The 19754-nt window shown below is 37.8% G+C and overlaps 1 protein-coding gene across 1 annotated transcript in view; it reads left to right on the top strand.

The window, feature by feature from the left end:
• The window catches only part of LOC146003544 (uncharacterized), a 65682-nt gene extending 45928 nt beyond the window's left edge, over positions 1–19754 (top strand). Inside the window, exon 9 of the mRNA XM_083141838.1 lies at positions 19440–19754. Coding sequence (XP_082997964.1) covers positions 19440–19635 — 196 coding nt within the window. The 3' untranslated portion in view covers positions 19636–19754. The remainder of the gene's footprint in view (positions 1–19439) is intronic.

Genomic DNA, 19754 nt, shown 5'->3' with positions numbered 1-19754 from the left:
GGACCCTCTTCTTAAAATTGACTGAGATCTCAAATTGCTGCTTCAAAAATATACTGATTTGGCAACATTAGATAATTTTCAAAGTTTAGAAGAAGCTGTAGCAGCTCTTCAAGCCAAATTTAAGACCCAGGCCACCAACTCTGAGCAATTGAAACAGCAATTGGAAGAGCAGATAAATAATGTCCAGGCACAGCTCCAAACAATTGTCAAAAGCATAAAATCACAAGAAGATTTTGATCTAGTGATTTCCACTCTAAAATAACAGATTCAATCACTCCAAATACCTAATCTGGACCCTCTGAACAATGCCATAGCCGAGGTTAAAGAAAAAATTGAGACACTTGAAAATTTTATGAACAACTTGCCATCTTCTGATGCTTTGAGTGCAATAACTCGGAGTGTTGCAAACATCAAGTTGCAACTTGAAACATATGAAGATTTTGGAATAATTCAAAGTACCAGAACCCATCTTGAGGGTACAATAGCAGCAGTGCAAAGTGATTTGACAAATGTACAAGAATCTCTAGAATCTCACCTGTCCGGTATTGTAGATACCCTTGTTAGTGTCCAGCAACAGATCACAAAACTTGAAAACCTCAACACTGAATCTGAGCTATCTCATTTTCATCACTTGATTGATGATATCCAAACAAAGCTTGAAATTTTACAACAATCAACAGCCTCTCAGGCAGATATAGCCCTGCTCCAAAATGCTATGCAAAATGTGGCTGATGCTTCTGAATTAAACAATGTCAAATTGGCACTTGAATCTTTGCAAAATACTGTAACAAATCTGCCTACATGACAGGAACTTAAAAATATTAAGAGGGCAGTGAATCGCATATTGAAATCAGAAGATATCAAGAATATCCAGACAGAGATCAAACAACTCACTTAGACAGTGGCCACTCTACCAACCAATCAACATATTAATGAACTGCATGCCCTGTTTGAGGATATCAGAAGACAGGTCCATGATCTTACTGCTCAAAATTCAAAATTGGCAGTTATTGAAAATTTGCAACAAATTGTAGCTAATATCAAGCAACAGCTAGGGACCATGGAATCCAATCAAGCAAATGCTCTGTCTGTTTTTGCCACTCAGCTACAAGAGATTGTGCAACAATACAAGAAACTTATTGTGGACATAAAAATCAAGCCAGGCCATGATGATGTTGTTAGGACCATCAATGAGCACCTTGAATCTGTAACAAGCAGATTGCTTACAGCAGAAAAAGAAATAACAGGCATAATCGAGAATCCAAAACATACAGTAATTCTTGAATTGTACGGCATCCCCAACAAAGAATATGATTCACCATTTACACCAGGTGGCAAAATATATATGCAGTCCCCTGCACAATTCTATTACCAATTTTTTGTTGGGGGCACACTGAGACCAATCAAGATCAAATATTGGCTTCAACCACAGGCACACCACTACCCCACCTTATCAATAACAAATGCTGATAACAAAGTAAAAATCACCAGTGTAGAGTTAGAGGATTTTACAGATCCCAATACATTAGAAACAGCCTATGCTGAAGATGATGGCTCTCTGGAATTTGAAATACAAATAGGGGACAAATTATATTTAGAAAATCCTGTAGTATCAGCTGCTGAACACCCCATAGTTGCAATATTCTTGTTTTCATATTATGTCTAGACAAATTATTGTTGATGAATTACACAGACAAGCCAGACATAATTATAAGAGACTGCCAGTAGTCACAAAAGGCATAGATGATTTATGGCAGAGCGACTTGATTGAGATGGCAAGTGGACAGTTGAAAAACTTAGACAAAATCAACAAGGGCTACAAGTATCTACTCACTGTCATAGACACATTTTCAAAATTTGCCTGGGCTGTGCCACTCAAATCCAAGACTGGAAAATGTGTTACAGAAGCCATCAGGACAATCATCAATCAGAGTGGAAGATCACCGCGCTATTTGCAAACAGATAAAGGCAAAGAATTTTATAATTCCAACAATTTATTAAAAGCCAGTCAATAAAACATTATTCGAGTTACAGTGATCTCAAAGCCTCAATTGTAGAGAGATTCAAAAAAACCCTAAAAAATCTTATGTATAAACAACTTACACTTCAAGGTAATTATAAATGGATTAATATTCTTCCAGAACTTCTACATAAATATAACAACTCGGTCCATTCCACAATCAACATGAAACCCTCTCAAGTAACTCCATCTGATGAGCAAAAATTGATCAGGACTGTTTATTATCCTAGATACCAGCCAACAACAAGAAAGGCCAAATACAGGGTGGGTGATCAAGTAAGAATCAGCAAATATAAGCACTTATTCAAAAGAGACTTTACAAGAAACTGGAGCACTGAATTATTTACAGTGGTTCAAATTAAACCTGGGACCCTTAACACATATATAATAAAAGATCACCGAGGAGAAATTCTCAAAGGCAGATTCTATGAAGAAGAACTCAGCAAAACTAAACAGCCTGACACATATCTCATAGAAAAAATCATCCGCAGAAAAGGCAACAAGTTATTTGTCAAATGGCTAGGACTTCCAGAACACAGCTGGATCGATGCAGACAAAGTGATAATATGAGCACCTGGGATGTTATAAAAAGGCTGCCAGAACCTGAACAGCAGATTAAGAGAAATGGCAAGTTGCTGCCTGAAAATATTAGATGTCTTATTGTTGGGCCATCGGCTTGTGGTAAAACTACACTAATGATTGATAATTTTTTATTGGCACCCAACTGGTTAGACTGGAAAAACAGGCACTTGTATGTTTTCTCTAAGAGCTTGGAACAATTAAAATATCAGCAGTTGATGAAGCTATATGATGGATTGGATATATCCACTTTTGAACCAGATGTTAAGCCACTTCATGAATGTCTCGATAATTCTGTTGTTGTGTTTGATGACATTATACTGGAAAATCAAAACAAGGTTAGAAATTTCTTTACACAGGGCCGACACAAAAACATTGATTGCTTCTACCTTGCAGACTTTTTCAAAAATACCCAAGCAGCTGATCCGAGACAACAGCAATTTTATATGTGTGTTTCATCAAGATCATACCAACCTCAAACACATACATGATGAATATGTAGGTGGGGACTTGAGCTACAATGATTTTTCCAAGTTTTGCAGTAGGTGCTGGAACCAGGACAGTTATGGGTTTGTCACAATTGATATGACAAGAAAACCCAATAGTGGCAAATACAGAAATAAAATCAACAATTTTCTAGATATTGAAACATATATAAATAACCATGAAAAGGCCAATTATTGATGATCTTAAATTAAGAGATTATCTTGTAAAAAGATTTAAGGGATGGAAATCACAGAACCGAGGAATTTATGAACAACACAAACAAACAGAACAGCCTATCATTGATGCTATTAGTGAATTAGGTAAAAATATCAAAACTGTTACAGAGCAAAATCAAAATTTGATCACAGAGCTTGTACCTGTAGCTGCAAGGAACATATTAGATTATCCAATCACCCCACTTTCCAGTATTCATGCACCTAGTCATGTTGCTCCTCGAAGAATTGAAGCTACTCTGGATCCTATTGAATTGGGTCTTCTTGCTCAAAAATATTTAAGCACACCTAAAGACAACAAAGATGAGGTCTTTGGCTTATATGCTGACACAGAGCGTGATGGTAGCATCATACATAGAATTGGCAATTTCAGAGTAACATTTATGGGAGATGATATAATTGTATATTCAGAATCTCATCTTGGAGAAAGAGGTGATTTTGTTAAGTATCTCGGAACACCTGGATTGTGGGAACTGATGACTAGGAAAAGGCCTGGCAGCTATACAGATCAAGACTATGAACATTACAAAGAAATATTAATAAAATCAGATGCTCTATACCAGAACAATGATCCCACACAAAAAAGAGTCAAGTCTAGCAGTGGAGCAAAATACAACAATTTAATCAAGCCCATATGGTCACAGATCAAGACTGGGAGTGGAATCAAACAATACAACACCCTGCCTAAAGAATTTGTGTGGGTTGATGATGTCAGGAAACTTGTAGATAGGTTATTGGTGATAGCTGGGGAGGAAAATGCTGGCAACCACAATTTTTACAATGAAAAAGTTGGAATTATGGACATGATAAGCACAAAATTGTCTAATTTTATAGTGAATGACACTAAGGGGATTGGATATCTTATAAAAATTATTAATACTCTACCACCTAAATTTTGGAATATTTCTGAGGGTCGGGGGTTGGTTAATGACATTATAAACAAGCTGCCATTTGAACTACACATTCCAGGCTATCAGTATTGTGGTCCAGGCACAAAATTGGACCATAGATTAAACAGAGGTGATCCTGGTGTTAATCCCCTAGATGCTGCTTGTAGAGACCATGACATAGCATACAACACACATTCTGATCTTGACAAGAGACATGTTGCAGACAAGAAATTAGAAGAGGCTGCATTTGGTAGATTTGTAAGCAAAGATGCTTCTTTAAGTGAAAAAATAGCAGCATTGGGAACCACCATAGCTATGAACACCAAACAAAAACTGGGGTGGGGGCTGTAAATATGTATATAATAAACCTAGAATGAAGGCCAAGGGTGTTATGTATCAAATACCTTATGCAGGTCTTAAATCTCTTAAAACTATTGATAGTCTTTTAACCAAAAAGCAGCGCAAGAAAAAAAGCTCTTGTCTTGCAAAGGGTCATGGTATGAAATTGTTGCTTAGTACCCCCCAATTAAAAAAATTACAACAATCTAGAAAAAAATCACATGTGGGGGGTTTCATATTTACTATCCCGGCCATCTTAGCAGCAGTTGGGGCTGTTGGGAGCTTGGCTGGGGGATCAGCTGCCATAGCAAAAACAGTAATAGATGCCAAAAAGAATAAGGCAGAATTAGATGAATTGAAGCGCCATAACCTGGCCATTGAGAAACAAGGCAAAGGTGTTAAGAGAGCCATGAATAAGTTTAAAAAAAACAAGAGCCGCTTACAAACCAAGATATTGAAGCTTTAATAAGGCCACTGGGCATCAAAAATTTTAGAGGTGTGTACATGTCTGATTCTTTGCCAGAGCAACCACTCAACAAAGAGTGTGGCATTGTTAATTTGGATAAGTACAAAAATCAGGGCACTCACTGGATCTGTTATCTTAAATATTTAAACAATACGGCATTTGTGTTTGATTCATTTGGAGGTGTTCCACCTGAAAATTTAATAAAATATCTAAAATCAGCTAATCTTTATTACAATAATGCCCGTGTTCAAAATTTCAAAGATGTTAATTGTGGACATTTGTGTTTATCTGTTCTTAGATATATGTCTCAAATAAATAAACCATCAATTGAAAATTTTCAAAAGGCCTTGTGGTATTTAAAACATCATGGGGGTATTCCATCTCACCAGCCAAAATTCAATATTGAAACTCAAATTGCATGATGACATAGTGTATCCCAAAACAATAGCTCTCAGAGCATTTTATGGCATGTACTTGATCCCTAATATTACACACCACAACAACAAAATTGCAGTAGGGGATCAAAAAATTGTCATCACTCCAGGGCAGTATAATCTGTCCACTCTAAATGCTCAATTACCCAGAGGTATAGTGTTAAGTCAAAATTCTGTCACTCACAGAGTAGAGATTGTATCTGCTACAGAAACAGTGGATCTGGGTACTATAGGAGAGCTGTTAGGCTTTGAGAACAACACAAAACTTGAAGCGGCCATAAAACACACTGCTATTAATATACCTAAATTCTTAGCCATAGAGACTCTGAATATTCACTGTAATGTGGCTGAGGGTATGATCACCAAATCAAATGGCATAGGAACTCACAAACAAACTGGCATCATTGCAACATTTAAACCTAATTCTGAATTTATGGAGCCAATCATCTACACTCCATCCCCAACATTATATTTTCCTGTGTGCCATAATAGAATAGATAACATTGAATTGATGGTCACTAATGAAAAAGAAGAATTAGTTGATTTTGCTGGAGCCACAACAACTGCAATCATAGAGATTAATATTTAAATAAAAATACATACAAAAAAAATGGAAAATATTGAGAGTTATGAGCTACAATCATTCCCCCCAAACAGGAGGACATTTGCAAATTTAAATCAACCCAACACAGAGATTGAGGTTGATCTTGATGTAGGGGATGGCTTTATACACCCCCACAGAGCAGATCTATACATCAAATTTGATGTTGTAAAGCTCGATGGAACAGATTATCCGGCAAATTCAAACATAAGATTGGTAGACAATTTTGTGCCGCATCTGTTCTCTGAAATTGAGATCAGAAAGCATGGTGTTGTTATAAACAGAGTGGATTATCCCGGCATTACCTCCACAGCTTTGGCCACACTAAAATTATCCAAAACCGAGGCTTCTTACTACAAAATAGGTGGATTTGAGGCTGGTGATAAAATATTATCCAAGAGCCACACAGTGCTGTTTCCAATGCGCCTGTTGCCAGGATTCTTCTCAGATTACAAAGATATTATGTGGAAAGGTGGTTTAAGAATCACATTTAGAAGAGCTGCCAATGATAATAATGCTTTGATGAGGTACAGTACATTAAACTCTACAGGGGAAGCTCTGCCCAAAACCCTACCTGATGAAGGCAAATGCATTATTCAGACTATGGAGCTAAGAATCCCAGTTGTTGAATATGAGGCCAGTTATGCTCTTAAATACAAAGCTGATATAATAAAAAATCCACAGATTCCTCTACAATTTTATACATATCAATGTGTACAGAAGCCTGCATCTGGTACCTATTATGAGTTTGATGCTACAAATTCATTCTCCAGTGTGACAATATGACAAATATGACATGCCGGATTTTGTGGTGGTTCTGTTTCAGACTGGAAGACACAATAATCAGGAAAAAAATTCAAGTAGATTTGATAACTGCAACATCAAGAATATATATCTTAAAAATGGCAGAAATGAGGTATTTCCTAGAGAAAATTATAATTTAGACATGTCCAAGGATGATTTCCTTAAATTATATGAAGCATTTACAGCATACAAAAGGGTCACTACTGGCAATAGTGACATGTATTACACACCAGATGAATTCAAAGCACAGAGACCCATGTTTGTCATCAACACTTCAAAAAGGAAACAAGTTGTGGTTAATGACAGGACAAACATTAAAATTATCTGTGAATTCCACGATACACTCCCCGATGACACCATATGTAGTGTTATTCTCATAGGTGAAAAATCATATGTTTATGATGTAAGAAATGAGAGAGTCACAGAGCAATTCTAGAAGAATTACATTGTTTTAATATTAGATAAACAAATTGAACCTGGTATCCAATTGAACTTAAACCAGAAGTAAATATGTATGTGTGTGGGTGTGGGTGTGGATGTATCCTAGCTTAGTTCTAAGTGTATCCAAAAAAAATTATCAAGAGGGACATATTTTTAACAAATTTATGGACAACAATCTGGCTGATGCAACTTTTGCCAGTATGGGCAAATCAATCTGAGGGGGCTCATCATTTGTACACTGTAGTTTCGGGCATTTTTACAAAAATCTTGGATTAGACGGGGTGCTACACTTGAGCAAAAAACTCATATGGGAATGTTGAGCTAGGTTTAAGTGTGGCCAAATCTGCTTGAGGGGGGCTCATCATTTGTACCCTATAAATGTGCTGGTTGTAGCATCAATTACACTACTACAAAAGGTCACGATATATAAACATTGGTCCCGGGACTTGGAAAAAAATTACGATAAGGTGCATTCATCCTTCAAGGATGAGAGAGTGCATTTACTCATCACGCTGTGTCAGCGCAATAAATGAGGCGCGGAACGTGGAAAGAAAATGAGTTTTTTTTAAAGTTTTTTGATGCTGTTTTCATCGCTGTGAAACATCGTCAGCGCAATGAATGAGGCGCGGAACGTGGAGAGAAGGCGAGTTTTTTTTTTTTTTTTGAGGTTTTGGTGAACCCCAAATGAGTAAAGTGAGTTTTTGATGTTTTGGTGCTGTTTTCTACGCTGTGAAACATCGTCAGCGCAATAAATGAGGCGCGGAACGTGGAGAGAAAGTGAGTTTTTGAGGTATTTTTGAACCCCAATTGATGGCTTTGAACCGGTCTGATTACACTACTAGTAGGTCAAAGCATGTAGAAGCTCTCGTGTAGTTTAGCACGTAATAATAAAAAAAAGATAGGTTAAGTTATATCACGTAAGATCGTGATATACCTACCAAGTGTGAGTGGGAAAAAAGGGAAATTTTACTAAAACATCGCTAAACGCTAAAACATCGACAAAAAATTGTCAAAATATGTTAAAAACTGATATTCAATTGATAAAAAAAGAGGCTACAAATGCATTCGTACCAAGTACGAGTGGGAAAAAAGGGAAAAAAGGGAAATTTTACTAAAACATCGCTAAACGCTAAAACATCGACAAAAAATTGTCAAAATATGTCAAAAACTGATATTCGATTGATAAAAAAAGAGGCTACAAATGCACTCGTACCAAGTACTACTTTGAAACGCTCCAATTACACTACTCATGTCAAATTAAAATTTTAATGATGGTTCATATTTTTCAGGTAGTAAGTTACAGTACGAAAATTCGCAATATGTATTGCACACTCTTTAAGATGTGGAACAAACGTCTTCAAAGTCCCCAACAATTTTAATATTTTCCACGAAATTTCGCATGGCAACACAGCCTGAAGATAGAGTCGTACTGGAACACATTCTGCAACCATGGACATATTGAAACTGTCAGAGGCGAAGCGTCCTGTCATCGGGAAATGCGGCGATGACCAAGAAAGATAATAAAAATATTGCATTTTAAATATTTTAGAGAAGTAGTAAAAAAATACACAAAAAGAACACTCGCAGATTTGTGCGAAATAAGCCAAGCGACAGCATTAAACAGCTCGAAATACGTAAGAAATTCGCTAATCTTAGCGCATCGAAAGGAGGGCCCAGTATCACCCCTCGCGCCGAACCCTCCCGTCAAGTTTCCTATTGAAGGCAATGGCGTTAGAAGCCTCAGCTCATCGCAGAAATGACACGAATCCCTCTGGCCTCTGCCGGTGCCGAGAACAGCCGAACGCTTCCGAACAGGCAGACCTGGGCCATAACAGGCTCTTCTTTCAGCCCCCATCCCCGTGTTTACAGCCACGGCAGGGTTTCTCTGTAGCCATCAAGATTATTCCGCGTGTTCAGTGGCGTGCTCAAGGAGGGGTTGGTGAAGGTCATAATCCCTGCTTAGGCTCAATATTCTTATTTTAAAAAAAATGATCGTCACAGGCTGGAAGAGATGGCAAAATTAGGAATTGAGAAATGACTACTAAAATGTACATGTAACCTCCCCCTTCGAAAATCCTGGGCACGCCACTATTTCCACTTGTTAAGAAGAAAAGCACATATTGAACGACATAAAATCTCCTTTTCTATATCAAAACAACAACTGGAGGCAGACCATAAAGGTTCTATCTTCAAACCCGACAATTCAGGTGTTTGCATTTCAGTTTCAATCATATTTAATAATTCTCATAGTAGAGAGGCAGCACTTCGTTCCTACGCGTCAGCAAAAATTCGATGCGACTGGTGTTATGTTACATCCGGTGTAGCGGGGTACGAGCTGTTTTATTGTTGAGTCAGCAGAACGTGTCTGATCACGTTGAAGACATCGGAAGCGGTGGGGGGAGGGGGTCAATGGATTTGTCACGTTGTTTCTTGATGTATGCTAACCTAACACGTGCGTATGTTTGTGTGTGTGTGGAGGAAATGCGCGCGCAACCATTGCGTATGATTCAAAGACATGAAGAAATGATTTAAAGATGGCGCCGAAGGTGCTTTACCCCGAAAGCTTAGCTGCTAAGGTTATTGCTCTGTAAAACGAGAGGCGTCGAGGGTTCGATTCCTGGTAGAGTCAATATTGATTGATTGATAGATTGAGTAAGTTTTTTTAAGTCCGTTTATGCAATAATCAGGATTGGAGCTACAGTTGAAAAGTGGTGATTCGGACCACTATGTGCCTCCACCGAGTATCGAACCTGGGACCCCTTGATTACAAGGCGACGATGTCAATCTTGAATGGTCTCCATTAGCCTGTGTGTAAATAAAGGCAACAAAATGGTTGAGTTCGAAAATCGAGTTGGGTTAGTGGTTAATGTTGTAACATGGCAATGAAGAGGTCGCGGGTTCGATTCTCTAGGTAGTTAAATTAGGCCAATTGTTTAGTCCCGCCATTATAGGTCCCCGATTAGTCCATCTGTGCATAAATAGTGTTTGATAAAATCAATATGGCGGCCTTTTGTTAGTGGTTATTGTTGTCGCCTGGTAATGAAGAGGTCGCGGGTTCGATTTTGTAGGCAGTTAAATGAGGCCAATTGTTTTGTCCCGCCATTATAGGTCCCGATTAGTCCATCTGTGCATAAGTAGTATTTGAATAAAATCAATATGGCGGCCGCGTTTTGTGTTTAGCGGCGGCGGCGGCAGTGACCGGGCGCGGCGCGGCGCGGTGGGTGTTTTTATTCCGCGAGATGTTTTAACCAAATGGTTGAGGGTTCGATTTCCAATGTTGGTGAAAATTGGATATTCAATTGTATTTGTTTAAAAGTTCCGATTAGCTTTTTGTGCACAAAAGAGAAAATGAACTAATTGGAAATAGGATGTTTATGATGTAATGAAAAAGGTCCCGGGTTCGATTCACAATGTCAAATTGGCTGATAATGATGTTGTTTTTAAAATAAAAAAAGAAGTGTGTTGAGTCCCCATTAGTATTTATGCAGGAACAGATATTAAAAAGCAAAACAAAATGGCTGTGACTGGTGTTTAGTATTCGAAAGGTTCCAAGTTCGAGTCCAAATGTTGGCTAATTTTTAATTTAATAGTTATAATTTTTTTTTTAGTTTACAGAATTCTTCCCCATTTATTGCATTTTGGCGAACATGTCCCCCCCTTTGTGGGATTTGGACATGATGGAGATATACATAGAAATTGTTGTCAAAGTGCCTAATAATGATTTTCTGTTTAAATAAAAAAAAAGTGTGTTATCAGTCCCGATTAGCATGAACAGATATTCAAAAACAAAACAAAATAGCTGATATTGTTGTTTAGTATTCAAAAGGTGTTGGGTTCCAATGCTGGCAAATTGCAGAATAACATTGACTTGTTTAAAAAGTGAGTTACTATTCCCGATTATCCTTGATACACAAATAGAAAATGGGGGTGATTTTGGAGTTTTGCAACCAACGGGGGTCGAGGGTTCGATTTTCACTAGGGGCTAATGTTGGCGTTTTTTACGCAGTCCCGATTAATCGTAATGCATAAAGCTGTTTCAACGAATATCGAACCTGGAACCTTTTGATTACAATGCAAAGATTTTACCACTAATGTATGCTATGTTTTAAAACCAAAAATAAATAATAGTATCGAATTTTTTAAAAGATGCGTTACCACTCTCGATTAGCCATTATGCACAAAGAGATGTGTTTTGAAACCAATGGGGTCGAGGGTTCGATTCCAACTGGGTATGTGTGTTGAGGAAACTAAAGGTCAACAGACATGGAAAGTTTTTACTCGCCATCTGAAAATAAGTTTTTGGGCTTGGTACAGGTAGCTTTTTGTAGAAAGCCCCACAACGGCATCAACGTGGCTACCATCTGTGGGGGCCTCTTTTTTTTTAAGTTGGAGAGGGGCACAAGGCCGCTTGTACCATACAACCTTGCACCGAAGAACCAACTTGTCAACTAGTCACTCACTCCATCATTAAAGTGTACAACATAATATCAGATTTGCACTGATAATAAGCAAAGAATTATAGCAGCTGCATAATTATATTTCAATGACAGCAAATGGTTTCAAATGAGGTTTTCATTTTATTTTTTACTAAGTAACAGATTTGGTAATGAAAAGCTTTAACATTTGCATATAATATGAGATTTGTTTTGGTATCCAGTTTGTATGTTGACCAAATCACAGATATACTATTACTAAGGATAGCATTAACTTAATCTAATAAAAATATATTCCAGTGCATTACAAAATTAACTCATTCTGTTTTCTGTTGTTTGAATCCATATGGTAAAGTCTCGAAACTTGATGCACATCTTTTTCTTTTGGTATATACCACCTGAAAAACCCTTATTTCCGGCTTACTAACAACGGAATGTCTTTTTGTGCGTACGATTTTGTTCGAGTTGAGTAAAGTTAAAGAGGAGGTGTTGTTGAGAAAAGCATTGGTGAGTGATTCGAAATTGATTGTGCTGCTGTTTTTATGGTTTAGACATATGCCTTTCACCTTGCAAACAGTAGTAACATTAGTATTGTCTGGATTTACTACCTCAAATGCATAACTTTTCGGCCCACTGGATGAAAATGCTCTGATATAAGCATTTTTCCCATAGAGTTCTAGTTCATTTGTTAACTCCCCTAGGTAGTCTCCAACAGGCAGATCAACATCACCTGGCCTTTGAATATAAATGACACTATCGGTATCATAGTACAATACATTTTCGCCTAATGTATCCAAATATTCATAAAGCTCTAATCGTGCATGGGTTGTAGTGTATGCTGCAATAACTACATTTACAGTCGATAATGGAAGTGCAGATTCTTCGAGATATTGCCAGTGAACTATCAACATATCTTCATTTATAGGTATAACTTGATGTACTTCAACATTGGGACTTCCTAGTTTATCGAAAAAATCCTTAGGATTGTTGATAATACTAACTTGACCAGGGTTTTCTCTCTGTCCAAATTTACCCCAAAATGAATTCAGCATAAGTTTTGCTAAGCTTCGTAATCCAGGATTAGCACATATTCTGTTTTCATCCAACAACACACCCTCCTTTTCAAAATAGTCAGCTATGTATTTTTTTTTTTTTTTTGATTCTTCATCAATACACCACAATGGCCAGCCGCTTGCTTCAACTTTTGCTTTGAGAAATGTATTGATGTACTCTGCAAAAACACCACCTGATTTTTTTGCAGGATCATATTGTTCAACATTATATTCCCATACCTCATGTAATTCTAAAATTTTGTATTTCTTTTGAACTGCCTTCTGAACTTCATCCACAACCCAGGTTCCAGTTATAGCTCTTTCCCTAGCAGTATGGTTACATTCCGCCTGGTTTATTTCATCGGCACAAGTTCTACATAGAGGGAAAGTTAATTTTGAATTGGTTCGATATGGTAACACAGGATGGTACAGATCTCTCGGTGGAAGTATTGTTGCTTTGACAAGCCCTTCAAAAGAATAAATATCGGGGCATTCTTCCCCCACATAAATTTTCACCGGATGGCCAACTGGAAACTTTTTAACTTTGCAACAATAAGGGTACAGGCTACATACATCCTTATATTGAATTGTTTCATTCTCTTTCACAGTGTAATGTAGTTTGGTAGCATTAGTTCTACCACCATAAAACGCCTCCCGGGGAATTATGGGGGCTTTAATTGATAACGGATGTTTTTCAACATAATGTTTCATGGTTTTGTTATTTCTCAACTGCTGATGAAATTCGCACCCCCACATCTCATGGACAATGTAGTTAAGTGCTTTTAATCTGGTAATTTTATTTTCTGTTCTTTCATACCGAAAAGACAAAGTATCATATGGGTCATCATGAAGAGGTTCTGTACGTGAAGTAGGGAAACATTTGACACAACCATGTGTTCTGCATCCTTGATATTCAAATACATGCTCTTGCCCCGTTTGATCTTTAAAATATCCATCTACTTTCAAGTTTCCTCCAACTTTTACTTCTGGTCCTCTGGCTGCATGTTGGATTTCGATTTTATGTTTTTTTTCCTCCCATACCAACCATTGAATAGCCTCTATAGACTGAATATCACACCATCTGTATCCGTTTTTAGGAATAATTCCTATATGTTCTGCTTTCAAAAATATTTTACGGAATACTTTATTACAAGCTGAAGCGATGGTGATGGCTTCCAATAATGGGTTCACTGTTGTTTCTCTTTCAAAAGTGGTCATGAATTTCAAACAGGCAGCACGTAGTACATTAACATCTTCTACACAGTACTTTCTCAACTCCTTCTGCATATCGAAAACAACCCCTGTTTTCTGTTGTTCACTATGTCATTCCAAAAAACTGGTTCTCTGATTTTCCATCATAGAATCAACAGCGTAAAATTCAGTACCGGGGACACATCCGATATATTCTTTATTTTTCAAAGTATTAAAAAAATGAGGAAAATACCCTTTGGACATTGGGAGATCAAATGCTCGTGGCATTTGGACATGATGGAGATATACATAGAAATTGTTGTCAGAAAGAAATGTTGTATTGCTCTGCAATACTTTTTCCAATGCTGCCCACAATATCTCCATATTTATCGCCTGTGCCACGAGGGGGAGGACGTGTTCGCCAAAATGCAATGAATGGGGAACAATTCTGTAAACTAAAAAAAGGAATTATAACTATTAAAAATTTCGATAGCAGGTGTTTGGCTTATGCGTTGGTTGTGGCAAGAGGTATTAATGTTTACAAAAATGAACCTAAAAAACGTTATCAGTATGTTAGACAACATAAATGTGTTATGGAAGAAGAAGTGGATAAACTGTGCAGAGAAGCTGGGGAAAATTTGAGTGGTGGTGGAGGAACTACCGAAATTCAAAAATTTCAGGACTATTTATCTGATTTCAAAATTACCGTATATAATGGATTTTCCGGGAGTGATGTGATATATGAAGGTCCTTTATTACCTAGGCGCGAAACTTTAAATTTGGTGTACATAAACAACCATTTTAATGTTATAACATCTCTTACAGCTGCATTCTCCGCTAATTTCTATTGTGAAACTTGCCATAAGAAATATGATCATGTTTCTAGACACCTAGGATCCTGTACAGCTGTTTGTTCACAATGCCAAGAAAAGCCCAAATGTACTGTTTCAGAAACCAAAATAAAGTGCACTGATTGTAACAGATTTTTCTATGGTCAAAAGTGTTACAATAATCATAAAACATGTTACAATAGAAAAAACTCTCTTTGTCAGACAGTAAAATGTTGTGAAAAATGCATGAAAGCGTATGCTATCCGTACAAACAGAAATCCTCATATATGTGGGGAGAAATTCTGTGTCAGCTGTAAAAATATGGTACCATCTGAACATCTATGTCACATCCAAAAAATTTATGGCAAACAAATATCTTCTCTTATATCAAAAAAAGCAATGCTTGTTTTCTACGATATTGAATCGAGGCAGGACACAAAACTAGAAGGCACTGAAAACAATTTTCTGCATATTCCAAATCTTTTGGTATGCCAAAATGTATGCTATAATTGCATTGAGAACAAAGATATGTTTCAATGGTGCAGTGTATGCGGGAAAAAACAGCACATTTTTGATAGTACAGAACCTGTTTACAATTTTCTGCAATTTGTTTCAGCTCACCGCACCAAAATTAACAATATTGTGTGTATTGCACACAATAGTAGAGGGTATGATTCGCACTTTGTACTGCAAACTATGATCGAAAAAATGAAATGGACACCGTCTGTTATCATGAATGGAGCCAAAATATTATCTTTGAAGATGCATAATATCCATTTCATAGATTCTCTCAACTTTATTCCAATGGCGCTCAGCAAATTACCGAAAGCATTTGATCTCCCAATGTCCAAAGGGTATTTTCCTCATTTTTTTAATACTTTGAAAAATAAAGAATATGTCGGATGTGTCCCCGGTACTGAATTTTACGCTGTTGATTCTATGATGGAAAATCAGAGAACCAGTTTTTTGGAATGACATAGTGAACAACAGAAAACAGGGGTAGTTTTCGATATGCAGAAGGAGTTGAGAAAGTACTGTGTAGAAGATGTTAATGTACTACGTGCTGCCTGTTTGAAATTCATGACCACTTTTGAAAGAGAAACAACAGTGAACCCATTATTGGAAGCCATCACCATCGCTTCAGCTTGTAATAAAGTATTCCGTAAAATATTTTTGAAAGCAGAACATATAGGAATTATTCCTAAAAACGGATACAGATGGTGTGATATTCAGTCTATAGAGGCTATTCAATGGTTGGTATGGGAGGAAAAAAAAACATAAAATCGAAATCCAACATGCAGCCAGAGGACCAGAAGTAAAAGTTGGAGGAAACTTGAAAGTAGATGGATATTTTAAAGATCAAACGGGGCAAGAGCATGTATTTGAATATCAAGGATGCAGAACACATGGTTGTGTCAAATGTTTCCCTACTTCACGTACAGAACCTCTTCATGATGACCCATATGATACTTTGTCTTTTCGGTATGAAAGAACAGAAAATAAAATTACCAGATTAAAAGCACTTAACTACATTGTCCATGAGATGTGGGGGTGCGAATTTCATCAGCAGTTGAGAAATAACAAAACCATGAAACATTATGTTGAAAAACATCCGTTATCAATTAAAGCCCCCATAATTCCCCGGGAGGCGTTTTATGGTGGTAGAACTAATGCTACCAAACTACATTACACTGTGAAAGAGAATGAAACAATTCAATATAAGGATGTATGTAGCCTGTACCCTTATTGTTGCAAAGTTAAAAAGTTTCCAGTTGGCCATCCGGTGAAAATTTATGTGGGGGAAGAATGCCCCGATATTTATTCTTTTGAAGGGCTTGTCAAAGCAACAATACTTCCACCGAGAGATCTGTACCATCCTGTGTTACCATATCGAACCAATTCAAAATTAACTTTCCCTCTATGTAGAACTTGTGCCGATGAAATAAACCAGGCGGAATGTAACCATACTGCTAGGGAAAGAGCTATAACTGGAACCTGGGTTGTGGATGAAGTTCAGAAGGCAGTTCAAAAGAAATACAAAATTTTAGAATTACATGAGGTATGGGAATATAATGTTGAACAATATGATCCTGCAAAAAAATCAGGTGGTGTTTTTGCAGAGTACATCAATACATTTCTCAAAGCAAAAGTTGAAGCAAGCGGCTGGCCATTGTGGTGTATTGATGAAGAATCAAAAAAAAAAAAAAAAAAAAAAATACATAGCTGACTATTTTGAAAAGGAGGGTGTGTTGTTGGATGAAAACAGAATATGTGCTAATCCTGGATTACGAAGCTTAGCAAAACTTATGCTGAATTCATTTTGGGGTAAATTTGGACAGAGAGAAAACCCTGGTCAAGTTAGTATTATCAACAATCCTAAGGATTTTTTCGATAAACTAGAAAGTCCCAATGTTGAAGTACATCAAGTTATACCTATAAATGAAGATATGTTGATAGTTCACTGGCAATATCTCGAAGAATCTGCACTTCCATTATCGACTGTAAATGTAGTTATTGCAGCATACACTACAACCCATGCACGATTAGAGCTTTATGAATATTTGGATACATTAGGCGAAAATGTATTGTACTATGATACCGATAGTGTCATTTATATTCAAAGGCCAGGTGATGTTGATCTGCCTGTTGGAGACTACCTAGGGGAGTTAACAAATGAACTAGAACTCTATGGGAAAAATGCTTATATCAGAGCATTTTCATCCAGTGGGCCGAAAAGTTATGCATTTGAGGTAGTAAATCCAGACAATACTAATGTTACTACTGTTTGCAATAAATGGGGAAGAATTCTGTAAACTAAAAAAAAAATTATAACTATTAAATTAAAAATTAGCCAACATTTAGACTCGAACTTGGAACCTTTCGAATACTAAACACCAGTCACAGCCATTTTGTTTTGCTTTTTAATATCTGTTCCTGCATAAATACTAATGGGGACTCAACACACTTCTTTTTTTTATTTTAAAAACAACATCATTATCAGCCAATTTGACATTGTGAATCGAACCCGGGACCTTTTCATTACATCATAAACATCCTATTTCCAATTAGTTCATTTTCTCTTTTGTGCACAAAAAGCTAATCGGAACTTTTAAACAAATACAATTGGATATCCAATTTTCACCAACATTGGGAATCGAACCCTCAACCACTTGGTTAAAACATCTCGCAGAATAAAAAACACTCCACCCCGCGCTTCGCCTCGCCTCGAACCCGGGGACCTTTTCATTACAGCATAAACATCCTATTTCCAATTAGTTCATTTTCTCTTTGTGCACAAAAAGCAAATCGGAACTTTTAAACAAATACAATTGAATATCCAATTTTCACCAACATTGGAAATCGAACCCTCAACCATTTGGTTAAAACATCTCGCGGAATAAAAAACACCCCGCGCCCCGCGCCGCTCCGCCCCGCGCCGCGCCCGGTCGCCGCCGCCGCCGCCGCTAAACACAAAACGCGGCCGCCATATTGATTTTATTCAAATACTATTTATGCACAGATGGACTAATCGGGACCTATAATGGCGGGACAAAACAATTGGCCTCATTTAACTGCCTACAAAATCGAACCCGCGACCTCTTCATTACCAGGCGACAACAATAACCACTAACAAAAGGCCGCCATATTGATTTTATCAAACACTATTTATGCACAGATGGACTAATCGGGGACCTATAATGGCGGGACTAAACAATTGGCCTAATTTAACTACCTAGAGAATCGAACCCGCGACCTCTTCATTGCCATGTTACAACATTAACCGCTAACCCAACTCGATTTTCGAACTCAAACATTTTGTTGCCTTTATTTACACACAGGCTAATCGAGACCATTCAAGATTGACATCGTCGCCTTGTAATCAAGGGGTCCCAGGTTCGATACTCGGTGGAGGCACATAGTGGTCCGAATCACCACTTTTCAACTTTAGCTCCAATCCTGATTATTGCATAAAACGGACTTAAAAAAACTAACTCAATCTATCAATCAATCAATATTGACTCTACCAGGAATCGAACCCTCGACGCCTCTTGTTTTACAGAGCAATAACCTTAGCCGCTAAGCTTTCGGGGTAAAGCACCTTCGGCGCCATCTTTAAATCATTTCTTCATGTCTTTGAATCATACGCAATGGTTGCGCGCGCATTTCCTCCACACACACACAAACATACGCACGTGTTAGGTTAGCATACATCAAGAAACAACGTGACAAATCCATTGACCCCCTCCCCCCACCGCTTCCGATGTCTTCAACGTGATCAGACACGTTCTGCTGACTCAACAATAAAACAGCTCGTACTCCGCTACACCGGATGTAACATAACACCAGTCGCATCGAATTTTTGCTGACGCGTAGGAACGAAGTGCTGCCTCTCTACTCTCATCGTATGAGATGGAAGTATGTCTCTTGTAGTAGTAAGGTCTTTGGTATGAGCTTTTACATTGAATTGGCAGTGACCTTGGCGTTTATCGGAGAGAAATATTGTGCCTCCCCCGTTAAAAGATCGACCCTGACGTTTGGCAAATCTTGCGATGACTACGTAAAAATGTCACGCTTCGCCACTGGAAACTGTATATGCATAAATGGTCAGTCATAAATGGAACCTCGTATCTTACTTTCAGGTTTCAGTTCTGGGGGATTTTCCATGGGTCTCTGGGGGTTTCGAAGAGGGCCTACGAGACCCTGTACCGCTTCGTAGCACCGACCTTCAGGAATGCCTGGGCCCCTGTGATGCCAACGGTGGTCAAGCACAGGGCCGAAATCGTTGGCACAGGGTTGGACTCCATGCCAGTGCCAGTTCCCGATGCCGAGATGTAGCCTAACTGCGATGCCCAGGAACCATAACCAATATTTTGCATACAAACTGTGTAATCAAACCCTGAAGCGATGTTTTCAGCTTATGTATTGAAATTAAAATAAAATTCCATAAAAACATT

This window comes from Lepisma saccharinum, chromosome 20 (genome assembly GCF_977018435.1).
Source record: "Lepisma saccharinum chromosome 20, izLepSacc3.1, whole genome shotgun sequence".
In the NCBI taxonomy this organism is placed as follows: Eukaryota; Metazoa; Arthropoda; class Insecta; order Zygentoma; family Lepismatidae; genus Lepisma; species Lepisma saccharinum.
This window is presented reverse-complemented; position numbering and strand designations above follow the sequence as displayed.